Below are 26442 nucleotides of genomic sequence, written 5' to 3' on the forward strand. Positions count from 1 at the left end.
CAAAAACAATCTACAGATTCAATGCAATCCGCATCAAAATACCAATCCAATTCTTCAAAGAGTTAGAATAATTTGCAAATACATCTGGAATAACAAAAAACCCAGGATAGCTAAAACTATTCTCAACAATAAAAGGACTTCAGGGGGAATCACTATCCATGAACTCAAGCAGTATTACAGAGCAATAGTGATAAAAACTGCATGGTATTGGTACAGAGACAGACTGATAGATCAATGGAATAGAATTGAAGACCCAGAAATGAACCCTATGGTCACTTGATTTTTGACAAAGGAGCCAAAACCATCGAATGGAAAAAAGAGCATTTTCAGCAAATGGTGCTGGTTCAACTGGAGGTCAACATGTAGAAGAATGCAGATCGATCCATGCTTATCACCCTGTACAAAGCTTAAGTCCAAGTGGATCAAGGACTGCCATATCCAACCAGATACACTCAAACTAATAGAAGAAAAAGCAGGGAAGCATCTGGAACACATGGGCTTTGGAAAAAATTTCCTTAACAAAACACCAATGGCTTATGCTCTAAGATAAAGAAACGACAAATGGGATCTCATAATACTGCAAAGCTTCTGTAAGGCAAAGGACACTGTGGTTAGAACAAAATGGCAACCAACAGATTGAGAAAAGATCTGTAACAATCCTACAACAGATAGAGGGTTTATATCCATATATACATAGAACTCAATAAGTTAGACTGCAGGAAGACAAATAACCCTATTAAAAATGGGGTTCAGTGCTAAACAAAGAATTCACAGCTGAGGAATGCCAAATGACCGAGAAACACCTTAAGAAATGTTCAATTGCTTTATTCATAAGAGAAATGCAAATCAAAACAACCCTGAGATTTCACCTACACCAGTGAGAATGGCTAAGATCAAAAACACAGGTGACAGCAAATGCTGGCGAGGATGTGGAGAAAGAGGAACTCTCCCCCATTGTTGGTGGGATTGCAGACTGGTCCAACCATTCTGGAAATCAGTCTGGAGTTTCCTCAGAAAATTGGACATTGAACTACCTGAGGACCCAGCTATACCTCTCTTGGGCATATACCGAAAAGATGCCCCAACATATAACAAAGACATATGCTCCACTATGTTCATAGCAGCCTTATTAATAATAGCCAGGTGCTGGAAAGAACCCAGATGCCCTTCAACAGAGGAATGGATACAGAAAATGTGGTACATCTACACAATGGAATAATACTCAGCTATCAAAAACAATGACTTTATGAAATTCATAGGCAAATGGAGGGAACTGGAAAATATCATCCTGAGTGAGGTAACCCAATCACAGAAAAACACACATGGTATGCACTCATTGATAAGTGGCTATTAGCCCAAATGCTTGAATTATCCTAGATGCACAGAACATATGAAACTCAAGAGGGATGATCAAAATGTGAATGCTTCACTCTTTTAAAAGGGAAACAAGAATACCCTTGGCAGGGAATAGGGAGGCAATGATTAACACAGGCAGAAGGAACACCCATTCAGAGCCTGCCCCACATGTAGCCCATACATATACAGCCACCCAATTAGACAAGATGGATGAAGCAAAGAAGTGCAGGCCGACAGGAACTGGATGTAGATCTCTCCTGAGAGACACAGCCAGAATACAGCAAATACAGAGGCGAATGCCAGCAGCAAACCACTGAACTGAGAACAGGACCCCCGTTGAAGGAATCAGAGAAAGAACTGGAAGAGCTTGAAGGGGCTCGAGACCCCATATGGACAAGAATGCCAAGCAACCAGAGCTTCCAGGGACTAAGCCACTACCCAAAGACTATACATGGACTGACCCTGGGCTCCAACCTCATAGGTAGAAATGAATAGCTTAGTAAGAGTACCAGTTGAAAGGGATGCCCTTGGTCCTGCTAAGACTGAACCCCCAGTGAACGTGATTGTTGGGGGGAGGGCGGTAATGGGGGTAGGATATGGAGATGAACACTCATATAGAAGGGGAGGGGTAGGGGTTAGGGGGATGTTCGCCTGGAAACCGGGAAAGGGAATAACATTCGAAATATAAATACAAAATACTCAAGTTAATAAAGAAAAAAAAACCCAAAAATAAAAAACAAGGCTGGGAATATGATTCAATGAGTTAAAAATGTAGCTATCTATTACTGGACCAGGCTAAGGTCAGGTACTAACTTTCCTTCAAAACAACCAGAAGTACCTGTAAACTCAGAACTATGGAGATAGAAACAGGAGGATCCATGTGACTCTGTGCCTAGGAAGTCTAGATGAAAAGGCATATTCCACGTTCAATGAGAGGTCTGTTCTCAAAAAATATGGTATCCAGGGGTCTAGAAAGACATTTAAGTGGTAAAGAAACTTACATTCATATGTACACACTTTCAGCCCCAATATATCCTCTGGTTAAATGTAAAAGAAAACCTGTATTAAGTATATAAAGTTGTTAGAAACTTAGGTAGACTCCCCTAGTCTACCTTGATACATGTGCATACACACATACACATACATACACCTGTACAAGCATGAATGAAATGTTGAAAGAGTGCAGACACGTTTAAAGAGAAGACATGGGGGGAGGCAGTTATAATAATATTGTATTATATTCATGTGTGAAACCATTAGAGAATGAACAAACAAGGAAAGAAATAAATTGAAAACTCAACAATTAGTTGTGTTAACACAAGTCATTTTATATAACAGTACATTATATACCACCTTACCAGACACACTGTCTTTGTTAAATCAATATGAAACAGATTACAAATTGTGATTGAATTAACTGAAAGGAGATGTGGACCATGAACTGATGCTCCAGTTAATAGCCTTATATATATGGATCATATATATATATATATATATATATATATATATGGATTATATATATTATATATATATGGATTATATATATAATATAATTATATATATATTATATATATGGATTATATATATATCTGATTACTGTTACTCTCCCACTGTGGCAACACTTGAAGCTTTACTGCTTGCCAATGCACACAACAAACACATAGTATCCATTAGTGCTTGGAAAGGTAAATGCAAGTCAAATATATACATAGAAAGACTGACCAGCACCTTGCTGCCCAGTCCAGACCTGGAGCCACCACAGCACGAGTGTCAAGTACTTTCAGAAGCCCATGGGTGGAGGAAAGACCTCTGCGACTGGCTGATTGACCGCTGCTGAAAGCCGAGGACCTTGTCACAGACGGGAACAGTTCTCTTCATGAATGAAGGTCAGAGATAAGTGGGTGCTGCCATGGTGGACAAAACGATGTCATCTGGGATGGCTGAACTTCTACCTCCCCAGCACATCAGCACTGCAGATGCCTTTGCCATCTCTTGGATGCCCTGGTGAAGCCAACAACTGTGAGTACCATTCATTGCCCAGGAAAACAGGAGAGAAGAGATTCAGTGACGTGGGACAGTGACAAAGCAGATAAAGTGGCTCGGGAAATGGCTATGCAGGAGCCTATCCTGGTTACAGGCCTGCAAGAGACAGCCACTGGGAACTGGGATTAGACTAAGGGATGGCCTCACTTAGAATGTACAACAGAAGAAAAGGCCCAAATTGCTTAAAAAAAAAAAAAGACAATGGCACACTTGAGGGAAAACTATATTCCTCAGAGAACAAACAAAAGATTCACTTTGCCAAATACAGATGGACTCACTTAGATAAAAAGTTTGTCCAAATAGTTAAGGTGTATGTAATAGACTTTAAGATTTTAGCCAGAGAGACAGTAGAAAGTATACAGTGAATGCTTAGCAAGCAAACAGGGCAAAGAGACCTAGAGAGTTTAGTGAAAAGTCGAAGTGAACTTCACTGAGATAAAACCAGAAAAATATAATCACAAGTATCTCCTAGTGCTTGTAGATACTTTTTCAGGAATAGATAGAAGCTTTTCTTGCCAAATGAGAGACGGCCTCTGCAATCATCAAGAAGATACTGGAAGAAATCTTCCCCCGATTTGGAATGCCCAAGGTAATCTGGTCAGACAAAGGCCCTACTTTCGTTGCCAAGGTAAGCCAGGGTGTGGCCAAGTATTTAGAGGTCGATTGGAAATTACATTGTATTTACAGACCTCAAAGTTCATGACAGGTAGAGTAAATAAATAAAACTCTAAAAGAGACCCTGACCAAATTAAATTAACCATGGAGACTGGCGCAGACTGGGTGACACTCCTTCCCTCTTGCTCTCTTCAGAGCAAGAAATACCCCTTCCAGATTCAGCCTTACCCCTTTGAGATCTTATATGGGGCCTCAACTCCTCTGACTGTATTAGATGATGTTACTGAACCAACATGTCATAGTAATAATGATTTGTATGCCAGGCTAAAAGACCTACAGGTGATACAGAAAGAAATCTGCTCACAGCTGACAGCAGCCTATGCCCCGGAGACCCCTGAGACATCCCATCAGTTCCAGGTCGAAAACTGCAGCTACACTGAGCCCAGACATTCGAGCCTCGCTGGAAAGGACTGTACCTGGTGCTGCTGACCACCCTGACAGCTGTCAATTCTCAGCCCTCACCAGCCGTGTACTAGCTGTTGGGACCTAGAGGGAAATTCAGTCATGTTTGTCCTGGGTTCTATCAAGATAGGTGTGGGGATAGGCTTGATTTCCATTACAAATGATGTAACATTAAAAAAAAAAAAAGAAAAGAAAGACTGACCAGTCCAAAAAGGACAGGAAGAAGCGGATACACAGTATTATGCATTAGTATGCCAACACTGAATTTTGTATTTGAAAAGAGGTGGACCTAACATCACATCATTGGAATGTAGTGTGCAAAAGTCAAAAGAACACATGAAGCTAAGTGATGGAGAACAAGAATCTTGATTTCCAGCACGTTTACTTCCTATGGGCTGAGATAGACAGTGAAAAGATGACACCTATGCAGTAACTGAAAATCTATGTTTATTCACAATAACATGGATCCCACCTCAGTGGGAAATGCAGTCTTTAAGCTCTTCATTCTGACAACATGGAGAACATCACTCCATTAGAGTGTCATGGACCACTACTATGTTAAACATCTCCCACATCACTCTGTTAACAGTGCAGATCTGAGTTCTGAGGACACCTGATCACAAGTTTTTATGTAACCGTGTGTTTAAGAACCCTGGGCCAGGGGATACATGCCTCCTTATAGAATAAAAAAACAGCACCTGCCTCTTCTTCCTTTGTGTGGCATGAGTTTTTTCATACACACATGACATGTATGAAGGCTTGGCAAGGAAGGGACTCCAGTCTTCTGCTAACTGGCTCCATTTATATGTTAATATTCATTGTGCTGTCTCCAGTGTCTATTCTCTTGTTAGAATCCTACATTGGAAATCTAGAAATTACACATTTTAGGAGAGTCTGACATTGTTCAGGCCTTGGTCTTTGTGTGTTTTGGGAAAATAAAGACAGAGAAGTGTGACTTTGTTTTTTGGAAGCCAAAGAAAACTATAACAAGAGAGCTGTGCTCTTGAGTAGGACAAATACAAAGAAACTATAGGCTTTACTTCTTTCCAGAATTGTGCATCTTGCTACACTTGTTTGAAAACTCCATGTTTAACACACACACACACACACACACAAATTTTGCTGTTATTTTTCACTTCCCATTTCTTTTCATGACCTTGCACTTGAGTATCATTGACCACTAGAACACTTTGAAGTTCTGAATTCCTCAGTCAACTTCTACACTCTAGAACTTTCTTTCTCCAGTGGTTTCATATTGTCCCGTTCATTATAACCTGCCCCAGCTGTGATGATCTACATTTTACTTCCTGTAGTTTCTGGATAGTCTAGATAGTACTGCCTTTATTGGTGTGATAGAAGGTCATAGACATGCATTAGCTCCAAGGAACCAGATCTGCATGCTGTCAACCATATCTAAAGAAATCTGAGCTTCTGGTAGAGGAGAAATAAGTATTTTCTCGTTCAGCAACTTGTCAGGTGGTAAGTTCTGGACCTTCATGAGTTATATTTCTATTGATAATTAATGGAGTCTATAGAAGCCTGGCCTACAAAGTCACAGTGAGAATTATAGAATTATAGACACTTGCATATGAATACACATTCAATATAATTTCATAATAAAATGAGATTTCCAATGGAAAAAATTTTGTGTGTAATATGAAGATTGTATAAAGATGGGTGCTACTAAAATGCTGGAGTGTTTGGATTGGGGAAGTCTTGATAACTTCTTCAATGCTCTGAGAATATGGATGAGTATTCACCTATATTGGAAACATCTCTGTCATCTTGCCTCCCAATTGCCATGGTTCAGGGCACATGCAGTAGAGATAGAGTAAAGAAATAAAGAGCTGAAGAATATGTGAATTGGCCTCAGAAGATGTCTTAAACACATAAGAATTAAGAAACTATTTTTCATTCTAGAAGAAATCTAAGACTGAAGAAGTAAACAACTCTTAGTTATCAGGAAGTTCCTAAAATTTACAAGATTCATAAAGCCCTTCTCCAAGGTTATATAAGCAATGGTGTCGGTTGGGGAGAGATAATTTTCTGATCTATCCAGAAGCCTACACATTGTGCAAGGAGCTCCAGACATACAACTTTGTATGCTAGGGCAGGATTTGATGATGCAAAAGTAAATTGATAATGAGTCATCCTTGTTTCTGTAATTAATTCCTTAACCTTGCTTCATAAGTAAACCTGATAAACTCATGTATTTTCAAATTGGTCTTTAATAAATCTATTTTAAGACTTTTTCAATGTCTAGTCTTGGATGAATATATATTTGTGTCCCTTTAGGAAAAGTCAAACAACCAATAGTGACCCAAGGTAATAACTATGGATCAGAGTTATATGATTTTTTTGTAGACCTACCTCATTAACTGTCCCAACTTAGGTGCTAGCTGTCCATTCACACTGAGAAGGTTAATTCCCTCCTGAATAATAGTTTTCTACCTGTGAGTTGTGACCACTTTGGAGGTCAATGTCCCTTTCACTGGGTTGCCATATCAGATATCCTGCATATAATATATTTACATAATGATTCATTGCAGTTATGGAGTAGCAATAACATAAATAATTTTATGATTGGTTGTCACTACAACATGAGGAACTGTATTAAAGAGTCATGGCATTGGGAAGGTTGAGAACCACTACTCATTTTTGTCATATTTGATGCTAGACCTGTGATGCCTGCAGTATCTATTTATACTTGCTTACCCACAGTAATGAGATGTTCTGTTCATTGAACACAGACTCAACCAGATAGGATGACACATGCTTTTCTCTTAAAATCACCAAGATTTATCAACAGAAACATTTTGCTCATCCAAAAAAATCAGACAAATATCTTGGACATTTGAAATATTAATTAACTTACACTTCAGTTGCTATGACCATTTTGCAGATGGAGAAGCAGAAGTCCAAGAGAAGTTTTTTTTTTGTTTTTTTTCTTTTTTTTTTTTTTTTCGGAGCTGGGCACCAAACCCAGGGCCTTGCGCATGCTAGGCAAACGCTCTACCACTGAGCTAAATCCCCAACCCCCCAAGAGAAGTTTTGAAGAATGATTAAGGTCTCTCCCACTAAATACTTAAGCCCTTCTCCAGGCATCAGGCAGATGATTTACCACCCCCACCATGACTTAGATAAGCAGATTTAAAATGGTAATAACAGATCATAACTTTTACTGTTGTCAGTAAACAAAATGAAATACAAGGTACATTAGAATTTCCTCATTGGATGCTATTTTATCTTTATTAGGATTGCCTTATTTGGACTTTAACTTGCAGATAGAGTCTAGTTGTGTACATTAAAATCTTACTTATGTATACTTACTTAAGTATAAATATATTGACATATTCTTTGTAAAACTATAAGATAATGAAAGAAAATATATACTATACAGTAAGATTCATCCAGATTAAAGATGAGCTCTTATAACAGGTATTGTTATAGGGTATGGTTTGCAAATTGTGTGTGTGTATGTGTGTGTGTGTGTGTGTGTGTGTGTGTACACTTATACATATGCCTGTGCTGTTGTGTGCTTGTGGAGATCATAAAACACCTTTTAAGAGCCAGTTCTCTTCTTAGACCTTTTATCTGAGGCATACTGCTTCCTTTTTATTGTTTTTACAACCAGGATGTGTACTCCCACTAAGCTGCCTCATAAGCTCTCTCTCAGTTTCCAGTTTTTCTGTGAGATTTTTGGCATTACAGAAGTACCCTCCCAAAAACATTTCATTTTTTACATGGGTTCAAACTCAAGTCATCCCACTTGCATAGCCAACACTATCCTGCTGAGTTATCTCCCTAGTACCACAATTACTGCTTATTACAGATACTGGGGGAATAATCTGAGAGAATTAAATATGCCTTCCACATTCTCTCACAAATTTTCAATGGCTTATGGAAATGTGTGTGCCTTGGGTTAAGCAAACTATCCTTGGATAGTTGCTATCATATACTCACTTCATTTAATTGGCTTGACAGTCATGTATGATCTAGATTTTTCTTCCTTTTAAAAATGAGAAGGTCAAGACACAAAGGTAATACACCTTCCCAAAGGCATACACTAGGTAGTGAGTAGTTTGACATTGAAGACAAGTTCTGTTTCATTAAAGAATGGGACATTTCAAGGATTCTGTGTGATGCAAAATTTCGGTGATATTTGAAGAAATACATACTGTGAAAATTGAAGTGAGCAAAATTAAGTAAATGGTAAAGAAGCTTCAATCCATCGAACCAGTGAGGTTTGGTAAACAGGATGGTTCTAGAGAGAAAAATGCATGGATCTCATAGGGCAGGGGACATAAAAATATTTTTTTGTTTTCTAGGTGGACTGACACATGGGAGTGGGAAGGATCACATCAGTGCAGACAGGAAGAGCATGCAGCTAGAGACAGATCAAATTGGGGGATTTATGGGGTGAGCTTTGTGGAAAGGTAGTGCAGTGGAAACGTACTGGGATCTATAAGAGTGATCATAGTGAGGATACCTAATAATATAAGATGCAGAGTCTAAACTAGCTGTGCCTTATACTCAGTTAAAGCTCACATGGCAGGACTAGATTGTATTCAGTTGAATTGTTGGCCAAGACAGTCCTGTGGAGATCTCAAAACAATGGAGGCTGATGCTCTGCTTGTACAGAAGCTGTTCTGTACCAAGTGACAACAAGGCCCCATTGCTGAGGATGATATACACACAATTCATTGAATGTGGACAGGTTGGGTTGATGCCTGTATGGAGCTTTCATCCCTATGTCTTAGTCTCTTTGATGTGGGAAGGTATTCTACAGTATGCCTAAAGAAAAAATATGGACACACATCCAGCCCCAAAACTTTTCACCTTCAATTTGTCCTGTTTGAAAGATGTGCTGAGACAAGTATGGTGTAGAACTTGTGGGAGGGTCCAAGCAAAATGTCTGATTTAACATGAGACTCAATCCATGAAAAGAAATCCATGCTCTACACTGCTTTCATTGACAGAAGCCAGACTAGATAGCCCAGACATGACTGGTCTAACAAACAAAATCAGTGAAATGACCCCTAAAGATAATGTGCTATACTGTTAGATCTGCTTTGTCTAAACTTCATCACAAAGGTTTCTTCCAGCAGCGGGAGGGAGTGGATGCAGATAGGCATAGTTAGTAATGGTACAGAGAGAGTCTAAATCAGATATCTCACCTCAGAGCCTGAGGAAACCTATGCAAGAGGCGACAGAAAAAAATTGTGAAAATCAAAGGGGATAGAGGACATCAGGTGAAGATGGCCCACTGAATCAATTAAGCAGTGCTCATATGAGCTCACAGAGCCTAAAGCAGCAAGCACAGGGCCTATCGAGATCTGTACCAAGTTCTCGGCATGTATGGTATGAATGTTAGCTTAACATTTTTGTGGGACTCCTAACTGTGGGAGCTGATATGTCTTGACTCCTTTCCATGTTCCTAGCACTCTTTTGTTTGAGTTGGAATGCCTTTACAAGATTTGGTTTGAGGGATTTTACTTTATCTTATTGCATTTTGTTTCTTCCTGTTTCGTTGTTGTTTCTTGGAAACCTGCTCTTTTCTGAAGGGAGACAGAGGAGGAGTGGATCTGGGTGACAGGAGAACTGAAGGGTGATTGGAGGAGTGAATAGAGGAGAAATTGTGGTCCCTTTGTATTGTATTTTTTTTAAATAAATTCCATATTCACTGGAAATGAAAGGAAATGGAAAGAAAAAACAAAGAAAAGAAAGGAAAAGATTCCAAATCAAAGAAAATTGTAGAGCAGGTAAGATGCACCAGCAAGTAAAACGGTTGCTATGCATCCTGACAGTGGAGTTTAATCACTGAGAAAAGTAGAAGAGACAGAATGAACTAGGCTGTTCCATGAGAACCACTGTGGGGAAAGTGGAACCATGCTACCAGACAGCAGAACTGGAAAGATTAAAGCAGATACAAAACCCAAGTAAATCTCCTAAGTGAAAATGATAGACATAGGAATCAGCTCCCAGCCCGAGTATTTTTCTGGAACATGTGACCACGACATCCCACTATGAAGAGCATAACAAACAGTCATATAGGATACAAATCTAGAGTTCTCCATGCTAATGAATCATCTAGACAGGCCTGGTGAGTTTAGCCAATGAGCGTCCCTTTCTGGGATATCTTTAGGCAAAAGTTATTTAATCCCTGGTTTACCATGAGTAAGATGTATGTACTTTCATCCCCCATGAATAAAATGGTTTGGACAAGCAAGGACTGTCTCCTTCAAGGACTGCCAGGAGTCATGGTCAAAAAGAGGTACACCTAAGTCTACCCTAGAAGGCCCCTCTTCTAGTCTCCCTTTATTTCAGGCCATCCCAGGTTTAGCACACAACTGTGTACTGCCATTCCCAACTCCATCTTGTCCCCAGTAGTGTCTGGGTACACAGGAGGAGGAGAACCACAGCGTTTGTTCCAGATACCACTCTCTCTCACCCAGGGAAATCCAGGCAGGGACACCTATGTTAGAGTAAAGTTCACCTTTACCAAGCACTCTGCATCCCAGTGTGAGGCAGAAATGCAGAGTGACACTCCACACTTTCACCACAGTATGTGCATATCCCCAAATAGATCACTCACCCACACACGCGCACATACACACACGCACACACACATTTAAAGGAACCTGATATTGAGGTATAGGTTTCTTTTCATTAAAGTTAATATGGACTTCCTTGGATTCTATTCTTCTGCATTTCTTCCTACATACAAAGTCCAAGATCATTCAGAGCACAGGCTTATCATGTAAAAGCCTGAGCAAAGAATTTATACTTAGAAAGCTTTTAGGGTGCATTTGGAATAGGAATGGATTGGATTCTAGAGGGGACCCATAGTGTTTTCCATGTTTTCAGGCCTTAAAACAAAGACTTGGAATGGGAACAGGGAGTGTGCTTGAAGTAGACAGTTTATGAAGGAAGCACTTTGTAGAATAGAAGTTGGCGAGAAAGAATGGTAAAGTCAGAGGCTTGATGACAAAGGATCATTAGGATTGTGTCCTGTCACATGCTCTTTATAAAGGACTGTTTTCCCCTTTTTTGTATTGTACATTATCTGTTAAAACATTTACTTGTGGAGATATGATGCAGTTCTAGTCATCCATATATCAGTTTTGATACCTTCTTGTAGAGGGCCGCTATAACATTCGCCACCACAATATGGCGCTGGCTTCCACTGCGCCCCACGTGGAAGGCCAGGATAGCTTTCGCCATTACAAGATGGCGCTGTCCTCTGCCACGCCAGCTGACTTCCTTTCAGGAAGTTAACTGTGTGCGCATGTGCAAGAGTGCCTTCGTGCCAGGTCTTTGCCCACTCCGGGGCGTGCCTAATGAGATCATGGGTAAGCAACCAATCAGGTGTGGATGCTCCACGCTAGGGTGTATATAAGCCGCGCCATTCCGGTGCGCGGGGCTCTCCTTAAGATTCAATAAAAGTTTAGCTGTAGCAAGGATTCGTATGTCCCCGTGTGTTTTCTTGCTGGCGAGAGGTCGCGCGGGACACCTTCTCTTGGTACTCTCCTCATGCCTACTAGGTTCCTACAAGGGCTCTTGTTTCTAGCTGATGTGTATGATCTCATTGCTCTAAGATATTCTTGATTTATATATTTTTCATTTTATTTCTTTTCAATTTGCTTCTTGGATGTGAGTGTATGTTGTGTGTGTGTGTGTGTGTGTATGTGTTATGGAGAAGTAACATATATGTATGCAAATATGTTGATATAAAGGTCAGAGGTGACTGTACACCATTTTTCCTCATTGTTACCATATTAATTATTGAGGCAGAGTCTTTCAATGAACCTAGAACTACAGATGAAAAGCCAAGTTTGACATTATGTTGTTGAGATTTTTGTCACTACTTCCTAAATGCTGGGATTATAAGTGAAATTCCCCATCTGCCTGGTATTTGTGAGGGTGCCTGAAACTTCTAATAAGGCATTCATACCAATGCAGCCCATCTGCATGGCTTGCTTCTATTAATCACTTCTGGTATATGTGCCTGCATCCCCAATGTACAGCATGGACAGATAGTTATGCCTTTGATAGGCTTTTCTGGTTCTAACCTCTAAGCTAGAAAGCATAGCCACAACTCTGCCCCTAGCAGAAATAGAACAGCTGTCTGTGCTGGTGCAGACCAGAAAGAGAGGTTCTCTACCCTTTCCAATAGAACGATTTCTGTAGGTAAGGGTATTGCCAGTAGAAAAATATCACAAAGAACAAACATATAGGGTCAGATCTTGGATCTGTAAGGATCAGCTGGATCTAACCCCATCCCCAGAGATCAGTAGTATTCTATGCAGGCACGTAGATCAGAAGTACAAGATCTATAACCTCACTGAAGAAACTCTGGGCATGTGTAAGAAATAAAATTGCTAGGCTTCTCTTCAAAACAAGCCATTTCAGGTAATGATATACATGGACAGAAAACTCCTAATTTGTATAGCAAAGCTCGATACAAATTCTGTAAGCTGGAAGACCCTGGTTATCCAAAGTGGAAGTTTAAAGTAGAGAGATATTAAAATCCAAGTTTGTCAAGCAGACTACAACCTGATAATCTCTAAAATAAGTGGGATGTAAAACACACAGAGATACACTCATGTACAATATTGTTGAGAGAAATGTCCTTAAGTGACAGAGGAAAAAGAAGACCTAGATAATGTGTATGATCGTAGACTCCTGATTTCTCTGCAAATGAAAAATTGAGAGAGGGAGAAAAGACCTTGTGTTTTGTTTCTAAAACTTGCTCTCACAACAATGTCAAGCAACCAGAGCTTCCAGGGACTAAGCCACTACCTAAAGACTATACATGGACTGACCCTGGACTCTGACCTCATAGGTAGCAATGACTATCCTAGTAAGATCACCAGTGGAAGGGTAAGCCCTGGGTCCTGCTAAGACTGAACCCAAGTGAACGTGTTCGCAATGGGGGGAGGATGGGGAGGGGAATACCCATAAAGAAAGGGAGGGGAAGGGGTTAGAGAGATGTTGGCCCGGAAACCGGGAAAGGGAATAACACTCGAAATGTAAATAAGAAATACTCAAGTTAATAAAAAAAAATTAAAAAAAAAAAACTTGCTCTCTGCACTCAGTAAGTTGTATCTGTCATTTTGTGCTGACAGAAAGTATTGCAAAGTAATAAAATAAGAGCTTGACTTTGCTTACACTGTGTCTCCAATGCTTCTTTTAATGTGAGGGTCAATATTTCTCACAGCATGAATCCATAGTGGATATGTTAAGAGTCCCGTGGGAGATATTAATGATTGGGGAGTTTCAAGGATCATTTGTGTTTCTTTGCCTTTTTTTATGTGCACCATTCTAGCTGGTACATGACTCCTGAGCACTCAGTACTTCATTCACAATGTAAGTGACCTGGAACACAGCTATTAGGAACTTACTGGAGAGAATAGTATTTATCTCTTTATCTAAATTAATTTTTACTATCTCATTATTGTAAAATCTATTTAAAGTCATGTGTGGTTTGTCTCTGTGATGACACATTGGCAGATATTTCCAATCTATGATGGTCCCAAGAATTCCCCAGTAAGGGTAGGTGGTACATCTTCCCAGCCTGGCCTTCTAGGTTAATGCAAATCCTGCCCAGTCACCTTCCTTCTCTGAGCAGTGCCAGAATTCCAACAAGCTGTGTGTTTCTACTGAACCCGTATTTGCTAGCCCAGGTGTCAACCCTATTTTCTTGGAAAGGCAGAGAAATCTTGAGGCAGATTCTGGATACTTGTTTGGAAGCCTGTCAACAAAACAGCTAAAAGGGGGCTTTTCTGTATACAACAGTCCAAACTTGAATTCCCAAGTGGATTCAATGACAATTCAACTGAGTAACTGGGAGGAGTACTTTTGTGTCTCAGAATCAGAAAGCTGAAGGTTAAAGGTGATAGGAAAAAATACTGACACATACTGAGAAAATTATTCCAACTTGGGCTTTTCAGCTACTCAGAGTAAGTGCAATTTCAATACAAATATATATAAAGAGTTTCTTATATGTTAAATGAAAATAAATATATTCAGATGATCACTTTTCACTGAAGACATAAGGGCTTTGGCTTGTATTCCAAACCACAAAAGTTAGCTTGAATTTTCACCAATCCCCAACCCATTCTATGACTTTTTCAGGCTTTATTAGCAACACCAGTTACTTCAGATGAACCTTAAAACAAAGAAAATTTACAAACTAAAGTGTCAAAGCTTAAGAAAAGCTCTTCTAAGAAAATTCAGGAATTCTTTTGCTGAAGAGCCATTGGAAGAAAGAGGTAAAGGATGAAGACAAATTAAAAAGAAACATTGAAAGAAAAGCCAGAGCTGTGGATTCCCAGTACATGTGCATTGGAGCTTTCATAGCCAGGTCTTCATCCATCCATCCATCCATCCATCCATCCATCCATCCATCCATCCATCCATCCAACCATCCATCCATCCATCCATTGATCAATCTACTGACCAAACTATCTTTCCATTTATCCTAGCTCTCTCTCTTTCCTTCTTCTCTCCCTCCCTTTCCAACTCTCAATTTACCCATCCATAAATCCCTCCTTTCCCACTTCCCTTTGTTTTTCTTTTTTCTGTACTTCTCTTTTTTTGTTTCTGAAAAGAGGTCTCCAATATATCAGGTTGGCATCAAACTTGCTGTGTAGCTGAGGATACCATTGAACTTCTGAATCCTTTGTTTCCACTTCCTGAGTGAAGGAATTCCAGGTGTGTACTAGAATGGTTGGTTTATATCATCAGTGGATTGAACACTGGGACTCATCTGGCTCACAAGTCCAAACTAGTTTGTTTAATGAGGAGTTTCTACGTATTTTCTACATACATATGTAAATAAACATTATAGTGCGATTAGATTGTTCACAAATTATAAATATCATAGTAAAATCATGTTAGAGAAATTGTTTATCTTTTGTTTATATCTGAAATCACTGTATGTATTGGGCTTATTCTCTCTCACTCTTGCTCTGTTTGTGTGTGTGTGTGTGTGTGTGTGTGTGTGTGTCCACATGTGTATAGGGTTATGAGTATGTGTACACAAGGAAATTTGGATGCCAAAGAACAACCTGTAATGTTTTTGCAGAAACCATCTACTCTGCCAGTAGGCTAGCATGTTCCATGGTCTTTCCTTCCCCACAAACAATACCATCACACCAAACTTATTTTAGACCAGTTTTTCTCAGAGGAATTCGAGTTACCCAAGTATTGCAAACACATTGCCAACCAAATAATCTCCTTAGTTTCATATTGGAAATTTCTAAATTCATTTTGTTCCCTTTCATCTCTGATGAAAATATAATGAAGATGATGCATCAAGATATCTGAGGAATCACACATAGCATTGTGGACATAAATGAATCACAATGATGAAAACCTATGTAATATACAGATGTGTCTATGTGCTTCCTACACATACAACAAGGACTTGTGGGAGTGAAATGATAAAAAGTAAATAAGTAACAGGGACAAAAAGAGAGTTTTGAGGGGCAAATTGGAAGACAAGACTTCAAATGAAAAGAACAATGTGGCTAGTCATGAGAGGTGGTCAGAACGCTAGGCATGGACAAAGGTTTTATTGAAGAGACATTTCATTAGTATTTTTCATACGGTTCTGAAAGGAAAAAGATGATTGTGCCTAAGGCTGACAGTATTTAAACAGGCTGTGTGAAATGGCATCATACAGATTTGTCTGTGTCTCTGGTTTGTAACATTCACAGTGGACTTCTCAGATGGAGCATACAGAAGGTCAACGGAGGCCAAGCACTTGACACTTAAACAGGATTCTCAAGATTGGAGCAGGTTCTAGTTCTCTCTTTCATGTTAGCAAGTATGATTTTCTGTGGAAACATTGCCATGGGCCTGAAGACATGGTAGATTCAGTATAATGATTGCCCTGGAACTATCAGTGTTCTGAGTCTCCAGACACTTCATGAAAAAATAATAAAGGGAATGTAGACATCTTCATGTCTGTTCAGTGTTGTAGAGGCCAGAGGTAGGAAGATCTTGAAGGGTTATTGGAATCCAAGTTAGTGTAATTAAGAAACCCCTTTCTCGGGGGAATAAAAGAGTGAAAGAACAGGATGTTCTTGTCTGGTGTCCACAAACAAACTGAGCATTTACTCATACACATACCTACCACATAGATATTTCCCATTATACAAACACACAGAGAGATAAACACATTCAGAGTCACAGAAATGAAAAAGCCAGTGACATTTTGTAACCTATAATGTTAAAGCTGTAGATGCGAAAGCAGAAGGATCCAGGATCTAGGGACTTGCTGTACAGCCACCAAGTCAAATCAATGAATTCCAGGTTTAATCAGAGTCCTGTTTCAATAAAAATAAAATGTATGTACACATGCATGGATATACACACATATATACATATATACAAACATACATACATATATACATACATAACAAACACACACAGGAACACAAGAAAACTTTAAAATTTCCATAATTTCATATTTTAGAAATATTCTGTAGTTTTCTTCATGACTCTGCCTGAGTGTGTAGTAGTGTAGAAAAATGAGTCAATACATAAATCACTGAAGTGACGCTTTGCACAGGAACTGAAGGTACATCAAACTGTAAGGCAAGGCTTGGACTTCTGCATGGAAACTGAGTACAGAGTGGCAGGTCCAATTATGAGGGTAGGTTACCTTTTAAATTCCATGATTATCATGATGGAAGCAAAGCTTCAGAGTCCTGCAAACAGCCTATTCATGAGTAACTCATTCATCGGGATGGATTGGCTGCTGTGGATATTACTCCATTTCCCCAGTATTACCTCCATGGAAATGATTCCTTTAAACTTCACAGTCATAAAAAGTTTGATTTGCTTTGGTTTGGTTCTCTCTCTCTCTCTTTATCTCTCTCTCTCTCTCTCTCTCTCTCTCTCTCTCTGTGTGTGTGTGTGTGTGTGTGTGTGTGTGTCTGTGTGTGTGTTTGTGTGTGTGTGTGTTTGTGTTTATGTGCATTTCTGTGCATATGTGAGTGTCACTACATGTTGGTGTGCACGAAATAGGACCTATGTACAAAGTGTACTTGAAGGTCAGAGAATATAAACTGGAATATTGTTCCTTCAGTCATATGCATTTTGTGATTTTGAGACAAAGTCTCTAGCTAGACTAGAATTCACCAGGTAGGCTTGTAGATAGGCTGGGTAGTAGCCTCCAGGGGTCTGCCTTACTCTATTTCCCCACCCATGACACAAGTATAGCTGAATGTGCTCATCAGTTTCTAAACACAGAAGCTAATGATTAAACTCAAGTCCTCTTGCTTGGAGGGCACTACCTACTGACTGTGCTCTTTTCCCAGTCATGGGCATTCCTTTGACAGATTCCTACAGCTTCTGACATTCTATACATCTACAAGGCAGTGAATGTCTCTTACACTTTCATAGCCCAAAGACAGCAGAAGGACCATGGACTAATATATATCAATAGTTGAGGAGCATTTAAATTCTTAATCAGCTAGAAATCCATAAACAGGTCATGGGTTAAGACAGAAGTCTTTAGGGTTTTTGTACACAGCTCATCTATTACCTATAAATATGCATATGTATCTCCTCAGTTCTTTCAGCCATCTTTCAGAGTAAGACATCTATTTTAGTCTAATAATTAAATACTTCTGGACTGTTTTCTCATCTCCTGAGTGAAAAACTATAAGGATCTGGTGAGGTTGCCCAGATTTGGATACTAAGTACCAGATTTACAAAGTGGGATCTGGGTCCTCCACATATCATATTTACCTACTGGTGTTCTCTCCTCCACACCTTCAAGTATGGTCTGTCTGTGCAGAAGGTTTCTGAGCATTCTCAAGAAAAGATTATACTGGCATTAGCATCTAACTTTGAAATTTAAAACTTGTGATGAATTACTCTGAATAAGAACAATAGCAAAGAAGGCAGCTGAAGCATGGATGATGATAAGGGATTTATTTAGGGAAAGAGAAAATGACTTTGGCTCTGAAGGTGATGAATTTTGAATGATAGCAGTTGGCAGTAATTACCCAGCTAGGAACAAGGTCTTGTGTAAAGGAAGGATACTGGTGTATAAATAGAAGGTTATAATTCTTAATGAGTCTAGGGAGCCTGGCAGATCAGGTTTTGTCAGAATTTATGCTTTTAAAATTAATTAGCTTCCCAAACATAAAGAAATTCATATAGAAACACCAGAGAATATTTAATATAGCTTAAAGTCTCCAGATGGCCTGATGGAAGGTATTAAAATCCTTTAGGACTAGGTATGTAAAAACTCAACCCCCTCTCTCTAAAGTAACAACCAGATGTGTACCTAAATAGAATGTAAGAAAGTTTGGGGAACTTGTAGCCTAAATATTTGAGGAACAGAGATTATTTGAGGAGTTATCACATGCCAAATGTTATGTCAAGGAATTTGCAGCCACAAAGCAAACACACTATTTTCATATTTACAGAGGATTGAAGATTAACTAAGGTAACAGGAGGAATTAATGGTAAAGTCATGTTGGATCTTTGGTGTTTTAAGCCCAGACCATGTATTGAATATGGCTACACATATCTTTAGAAATCTTACACAGAGGCTGTGAAGATAGTCCAATCAGTTCAGTACAAGCCACACAAGTATGTGGACCTGAGTTTAATTCTAAGATCCTCTGTAACGAGCCAGACACAGTGGTACATTCCTATAATCCAGTTACATGTAGAGGTAGCTAGGTAAATTCCTGACATTGGATGGACAAATAAACTAGCCTAATTTCTGAAATTTGCCAATTTATTATATATGAAAGTGCATATACATCAGGGGACAACTTTTGCAAGTTGAATCTCTACTTCCAGTACATTAGACAAAGAAACTCATCCATTACAGGTCATCGGTTTTCATTGCCAGATCCCTTATCCACTGAGAAATCATACTGTCCCTTCTTGAAAATTCCAAGGAACTACAGTTACTTATTAAAATGAAAGTGCAAAGTAAGAAGGAATTGACTGCAAAAAATCATCACAAAAGAAATGAAGTTGGGACAAGGGGCATAAATTCTGGTACTTTCTAACTACTACTAATAAACATCAGAAATTCACATGTGGCCAGAGTACCTATTTTTGTGTTGCTTTTCTTTGAAGACAGGAGCTTTGGCTCATGCTGGTTATGAATTGGCTATGTAGTTCAGATTAACCTTAAACATTTGATGATTCTGCATCTACATCTTGATTAAGTGCTAGAATTACAGGTATGTGGCTTATATCGGTTTACATAACACTGGTGACTGAAGCTGGGTTTGGTGCATGCCAGGCAGGCATTCTTCTAGCAATGTTACACTCCAGGGACTTATGTAGAAGACAATGGAAAAAGTGATTCTTATACAAAATTAAGTATGAAGGTTGAAGTGAGAGACGCAGGAGTGGAAATGTGTGTAGAAAATAGTGCTCTTGGCAACAATTCAACCTTGTCTCCTGAACCACTTACATGTGCATTTTTGAAAATTGTAAGTTCTTGGTTTTATATTTGGGAGTGAAAAAACTAACACGAGTATCAGAAGATTGATTATTATCGTTTCTTCCAAGGAAACGTTTCTACCACATGGTTGGTAATTTCCAAATATAAATGCAGGGCCACAGGGAAGTTGTGAAAAAACTTATTCAGACCCATTCTTGCCTCATCTGCTTATGAACCTATTGCTACTTTGTTGATACTATCCATTAAAAGTTCATTACTATTGAGTGACCTTGGTTTTATCCATGTAGGGAACTGGGGATCTAATATCAGAATTTGTTTGCCTACATAGAGATAATATCTTGATAGGTGATATGGGTAATTTTTAGTTAAATATGCCTATAAATTATTAAACATAATCATTTAGACTGCCCTCATGGAGAGCTGAAACACAGCTCTGAGGAGCGACTCCAGGCCTAGGACCAGAAGTAAGACAAATTTTTCTGCTCCAAGTGACCTGCCTGGTGGACTCAGGACACACACACACAGAAACACCTGAAGACCAATAGACAAGAACGACTATATGCCTGAAAACAGAACACTCAGGTCCCATAACTAGCAGAAAGGGAACAGGAAAACAGGTCTACAGCACTCCTGACACACAGGTCTATAGGATGATCTAACCATGGTCAGAAATAGCTGAAGAAGGTAACACCAGAGACAATGTGATGTCAAGAGGCAAGCACAGGAACCGAAGCAAGAGAAATAGAGACTACATGACAACATCAGAGCCCAATTCTCCCACCAAAGCAAACGCTGTATATCCAAACACACCAGAAAAGCATGAACATGATTAAAAATCACATTTGATTATGATGATGGAGGACTTCAAGAAAGACATAAAGAACTCCCTTAGAGAAATGCAGGAAACACAAATAAACAAGCAGAAGCCTATAGAGAGGAAATGCAAAATTTCCTGAAAGAATTATAAGAAAATGCAATCAAACAGGCAAAGGAATTGAAAATGGAAATAGAAGCAATAAAGAAAGCACAAAGGGAGAAACCCTGGATATAGAGAACCAAAGGAGGAGACAAGGAGCCGTAGATACAAGTATCATGGACAGAATGCAAAATATAGAAGACAGAAACTCAGGAGCAGAAGATTCTGCAGAAATCATACACACAACAGTCAAAGATAATGTAAAATGGATACTGTAAAAAATACTGGCCCAAAACACACAGGAAACCCAGGACACAATGAAAGATCAAAACTAAGAATAATAGGTGTAGAAGAGAGCAAAGAATCCAAAATGAAAGGACCAGTAAATATCTTCAACAAAATCATAGAAGAAAACTTCCCTAACCTAAAGAAAGAGATGCCAATAGACATAAAAGAAGCCTACAGAACTCCAAATAGATTGGACCAGAAAAGAAATCCCTACCATAATAGTCAAAACTCTAAATGAACAAAACAAAGAAAGAATATTAAAAGCAGTAAGAGAAAAAGGCCAAGTAACATATAAAGGCAGACCTATCAGAATCTCACCAGATCTCAAAAAAGACTATGAAAGCCAGAAGATCCTGGACAGATGTCATACAGACCCTAAGAGAACACAAATGCCAACCCAGGTTACTGTATCCTGCAAAACTGTCAACTAACATAGATGGAGAACCCAAGATATACCATGACAAAACCAAAGTTTCACAATATCTTTCTACGAATTCAGCACTACAAAGGACAATAAATGGTACAGCCGAACATAAGGAGGCAAGCTACACCCTGGAAAAAGCAAGAAAATAATTATCTTGGCAAAAAAACAAAGAGAAGAAAAGCACACAAATATAATTTCACATCCAAATATGAATATAACAGGAAGAAATAATCACTATACCTTAATATCTCTCAACATGAATGTTCTCAACTCTCCAACAAAGAGACATAGATTAACAAACTGGATACACAATGAGGACCCTGCATTCTGCTGCCTACAGGAAAGATACCTCAGAGAAAAAGACAGACACTACCTCAGAGTGAAAGGCTGGAAAACAACTGTCCACGCAAATGGTGTGAAGAAGCAAGCTGGAGTAGCCATTCTACTATCGAATAAAATTGATTTTCAACAAAAAGTCATCAAAAAAGATAAAGAAGGTCACTTCATATTCATCAAAGGAAAAATTCACCAAGATGAACTCTCAATCCTGAATATCTCTGCTCCAAATACAAGGGCACCTACATACATAAAAGAAACCTTACTAAAGCTCAAAGCACACATTGCATCTCACACAATAATAGTAAGAGATTTCAACACCCCACTCTCATCAATGGACAGGTCATGGAAACAGAAATTAAACAGAGACATAGACAGACTAAGAGAAGTCATGAACCAAAAGGACTTAACAGATATTTATAGAACATTCTATCCTAAAACAAAAGGATATACCTTCTTCTCACCACCTCATGGTACTTTCTCCAAAATTGACCACATAATTGGTCATAAAACAGGCCTCAACAGATACAGAAATATAGAAATAATCCCATGCATCCTATCAGACCACCACGGCCTAAAGCTGGTCTTTAATAACAATAAGGGAAGATGCCCACATATATGTGGAAGTTGAACAATGCTCTACTCAACGATAACCTGGTCAAGGAAGAAATAAAGAAAGAAATTAAAGACTTCTTAGAATTTAATGAAAATGAAGGTACAACATACCCAAACTTATGGGACACAATGAAAGCTGTGCTAAGAGGAAAACTCATGGCGCTGAGTGCCTGCACAAAGAAACAGGAAAGAGCATATGTCAGCGGCTTGACAGCACACCTAAAAGCTCTAGAACAAAAAGAAGCAAATACACCCAGGAGGAGTAGAAGGCAGGAAATCATCAAACTCAGAGGTGAAATCAACCAAGGAGAAACAAAAAGGACCATAGAAAAAATCAACAGAACCAAAAGTTGGTTCTTTGAGAAAGTCAACAAGGTAGATAAACTCTTAGCCAGACTAACGAGAGGACACAGAGAGTGTGTCCAAATTAACAAATTCAGAAATGAAAAGGAAGACATAACTACAGAATCAGAGGAAATTCAAAAAAATCTTCAGATCCTACTACAAAAGCCTATTTCACAAAACATGGAAATCTGAAGGAAATGGACAATTTCCTAGACAGATATCAGGTACCGAAGTTAAATCAGGAACACATAAACAATTTAAACAACCCCAAATCTCCTTAAGAAATAGAAGCAGTCATTAAAAGTCTCTCAACTAAAAAGAGCCCAGGTCCAGGTGGGTTCAGTGCAGAATTCTATCAGACCTTCATAGGAGACCTCATACCAATACCATCTAAACTATTCCACAAAATTCAAACAGATGGAGCGCTACTGAATTCCTTCTATGAAGCCACAACTACTCTTATACCTAAACCACACAAAGACCCAGCAAAGAAAGAGAACTTCAGACCAATTTCCCTTATGAATATCGACGCAAAGATACTAAAAAATATTCTTGCAAACCAAATCCAAGAGCACATCAAAATAATCATCCATCATGATCAGGTAGTCTTCATTCCAGGGATGTAGGTTTCGTTTAATATACAGAAAACCATCAACGTAATCCACTATATAAACGAAGTGAAAGAACAAAACCACATGATCATTTCATTAGACGCTGAGAAAGCATTTGACAAAATTCAACACCCTTTAAAGTCCTGGAAAGAACAGGAATTCATGGCCCATACCTAAACATAGTAAAAGCCATATACGGCAAACCAGTAGCTAACATTAAACTAAATGGAGAGAAACTTGAAGCAGTCCCACTAACATCAGGCCTTAGACAAGGCTGCCCACTCTCTCCCTACTTTTTCAATATAGTTCTCGAAGTCGTAGCCAGAGCAGTAAGACAACAAAAGATGATCAAAGGAATACAGATTGGAAAGGAAGAAGTAAAAATATCACTCTTTGAAGATGATATGATTGTATATTTATGTGATCCCAAAAGTTCCACCAGAAAACTACTAAACCTGAAGAACACTTTCAGTAAAGTGCGTAGGTATAAAATTAACTCAAATAAATCAGTAGCTTTCCTTTGCACAAAAGAGAAACAAGTTGAGAAAGAAATTAGGGAAATGGCACCCTTCAAAATAGTCTGAAATAATATAAAATATTTCAGTGTGACTTTAACCAAGCAAGTGCGTTGTATCTTGTGTGATAAGAACTTCAAGCCTCTGAAGAAAGAAATTGAAGAAGATCTCAGAAGATGGAAAGATCTCCCATGCTCATGGATTGGCAGATTAATTTTAGTAAATATGGCCATTTTACCAAAAGCAATCTACAGATTCAATGCAATCCCCATCACAATTCCAACCCAATTCTTCATAGAGTTAGACAGAATAATTTGCAAATTCATCTGGAAAAACAAAAAACCCAGGATAGCTAAAACTATCCTCAACAATAAAAGGACTTCTGGGGGAAGCACTATCCCTGATCTCAAGCAGTATTACAGAGCAATAGTGATAAAAACTGTATGATATTGGTACAGAGACAGACAAATAGACCAGTGGAATAGGATTAAAGTCCAAGAAATGAACCCACACACCTATGGTCACTTGAATTTTGACAAAAGAGCCAAAAAAGATAGCTTTTTCAGCAAATGGTACTGGTTCAACTGGAGGTCAGAATGTAGAAGAATCCAGATTGATCCATTATTATCACCCTGTAAAAGGTTAAGTCAAGTGGATCAAGGATCTCCATATCAAACCAGATGCACTCAAACCAATAGAATAAAAAGTGGGGAAGAATCTTGAACACATGGGCACTGGAGAAAATTTCCTGAACAAAACACCAATGGCTTATGCTCTAAGATCAAGGATAGACAAACGGGATCTCATAAAACTGCAAAGCTTCTGTAAGGCAAAGGACACTGTTGTTCAGACAAAATTGCAACCTACAGATTGGGAAAAGATCTTTACCAATCCTACAACCGATAGAGGCATTACATCCAAAATATACAAAGAACTCACAAAGTTAGACTGCAGGCAGATCAATAATCCTACCACAGCTGAGGAATAGCCTAATATGTGCACCAGTAGAAGGGGAAGCCCTTGGTCCTGCCAAGACTGAACCCCCCAGTGAACATGATAGTTTGGGGGAGGGCAGTAATGGGGGGAGGATGTGGAGGGGAACAGCCATATAGAAGGAGAGGGGGAGGGGTTAGGGGGATATTGGCCTGGAGACCGGGAAAGGGAATAACAATTGAAATATAAGTAAGAAATACCCTGTTTAATAATGATGGAGGACAAAAACATAATCATTTAAAGCAGATAGATGATAGGTAAATTAGATAAAATGTAATAAATACCAAAAATAGATGACAGACAGTGGTTGTTATCTCCATTTGTTTCCATTTGTTGTTTCCTTAGGAAATTCACCAAACCATGTTCGTAGGAATATGCTGTATTATGAACTCCAGGATTAATGGGGCTTCTCCATTCAGTTTCTGCTAAACATTTAACATGTCTAATCTCATGATGTTTCTGTGTGTGTGTGTGTGTGTGTACTTAAGTACTGTCTGTCCACCTCCTATTTATTCTTTCACTTTAGCTTGCTATATACATAATAAGCACACTCACTTTAACCAAAATTATGACTATAGTGACTCATCCTCATGGTTGAAAATAACTCAGTAAGTGATTGAGAATGAACATAAACTTCTAAACTTTTAGTTCCTACTTTAGTGAGGTGTGACTAGAAGTATGAACTGCCAGGACTAGGATAAAGGGGTTCTAAGACTCAAACTTCTAACTAGGCAAACAGTCTACCCATAAAGGTACATCCGAAAGTTATAAATTTCTATCAATTTTTATCAGTATTGTGTGTCAGAAATTAAGATTCACAGAACCACAGAAATAAAGTTAACTTCCTTAATAAACAGAAATTAATTTATTAACAACAAGTAATTGTATAACAATCTGCTATTCCATAGACATCTTGTGCTGTGTGAGTTGGTACATTCTCCTACTTACTGTAGGAGCATCCATAGACCTCCACTCTCATGCCAATCTTTCCATTTGGATTCCACTCCAGGGGCACAAAGCGAACAAATCGGGCTCTCACGGAATGCAGCAGCTTGTGGTAAACCACACCATCAGCATTTGTGTTTCCGACAAATGTCTGAAGAGAGAAAAAAAATCAGTGTGTTCTAAGGTTTAAAACAATGTCAACAGAAGCATGTATACTTCTCCATTCATGCTTTTTTGTAAATGTCAACAATAACAGCAGAACAAAGCAAGAGAAAACAAAACAAAGACTCTCGTTTCTCTGATATTATACTAACATTGTGACAATACTGCCCTAGGTCTTATAGTTTTTCATAAGTAGAAAATACTAGTCTTCAGGATCCTCTTCTACCTACCATGATCCTACCATTATGCCTAGTTAAATTGTATGAATAAAAGAAGCTGCAACAGATGACATGTGAATATTTAAAAGTTAATAACATGATACACTTTTTGTTTACTATACGTCTATACTCACTGTGAAAAATAAG

At 38.7% G+C, this 26442-nt stretch overlaps 1 protein-coding gene across 2 annotated transcripts in view; it reads right to left on the reverse strand.

Moving 5' to 3' along the window:
* The window catches only part of LOC116911684 (contactin-associated protein like 5-4), a 465842-nt gene that overhangs the window by 109169 nt on the left and 330231 nt on the right, over positions 1 to 26442 (reverse strand). For both annotated transcript variants that reach the window (XM_032915638.1, XM_032915639.1), the window contains exon 4: positions 25919 to 26066. In XM_032915638.1, coding sequence (XP_032771529.1) covers positions 25919 to 26066 — 148 coding nt within the window. The remainder of the gene's footprint in view (positions 1 to 25918; positions 26067 to 26442) is intronic.

This window comes from Rattus rattus, chromosome 10, assembly GCF_011064425.1.
Source record: "Rattus rattus isolate New Zealand chromosome 10, Rrattus_CSIRO_v1, whole genome shotgun sequence".
NCBI classification, from domain to species: Eukaryota; Metazoa; Chordata; class Mammalia; order Rodentia; family Muridae; genus Rattus; species Rattus rattus.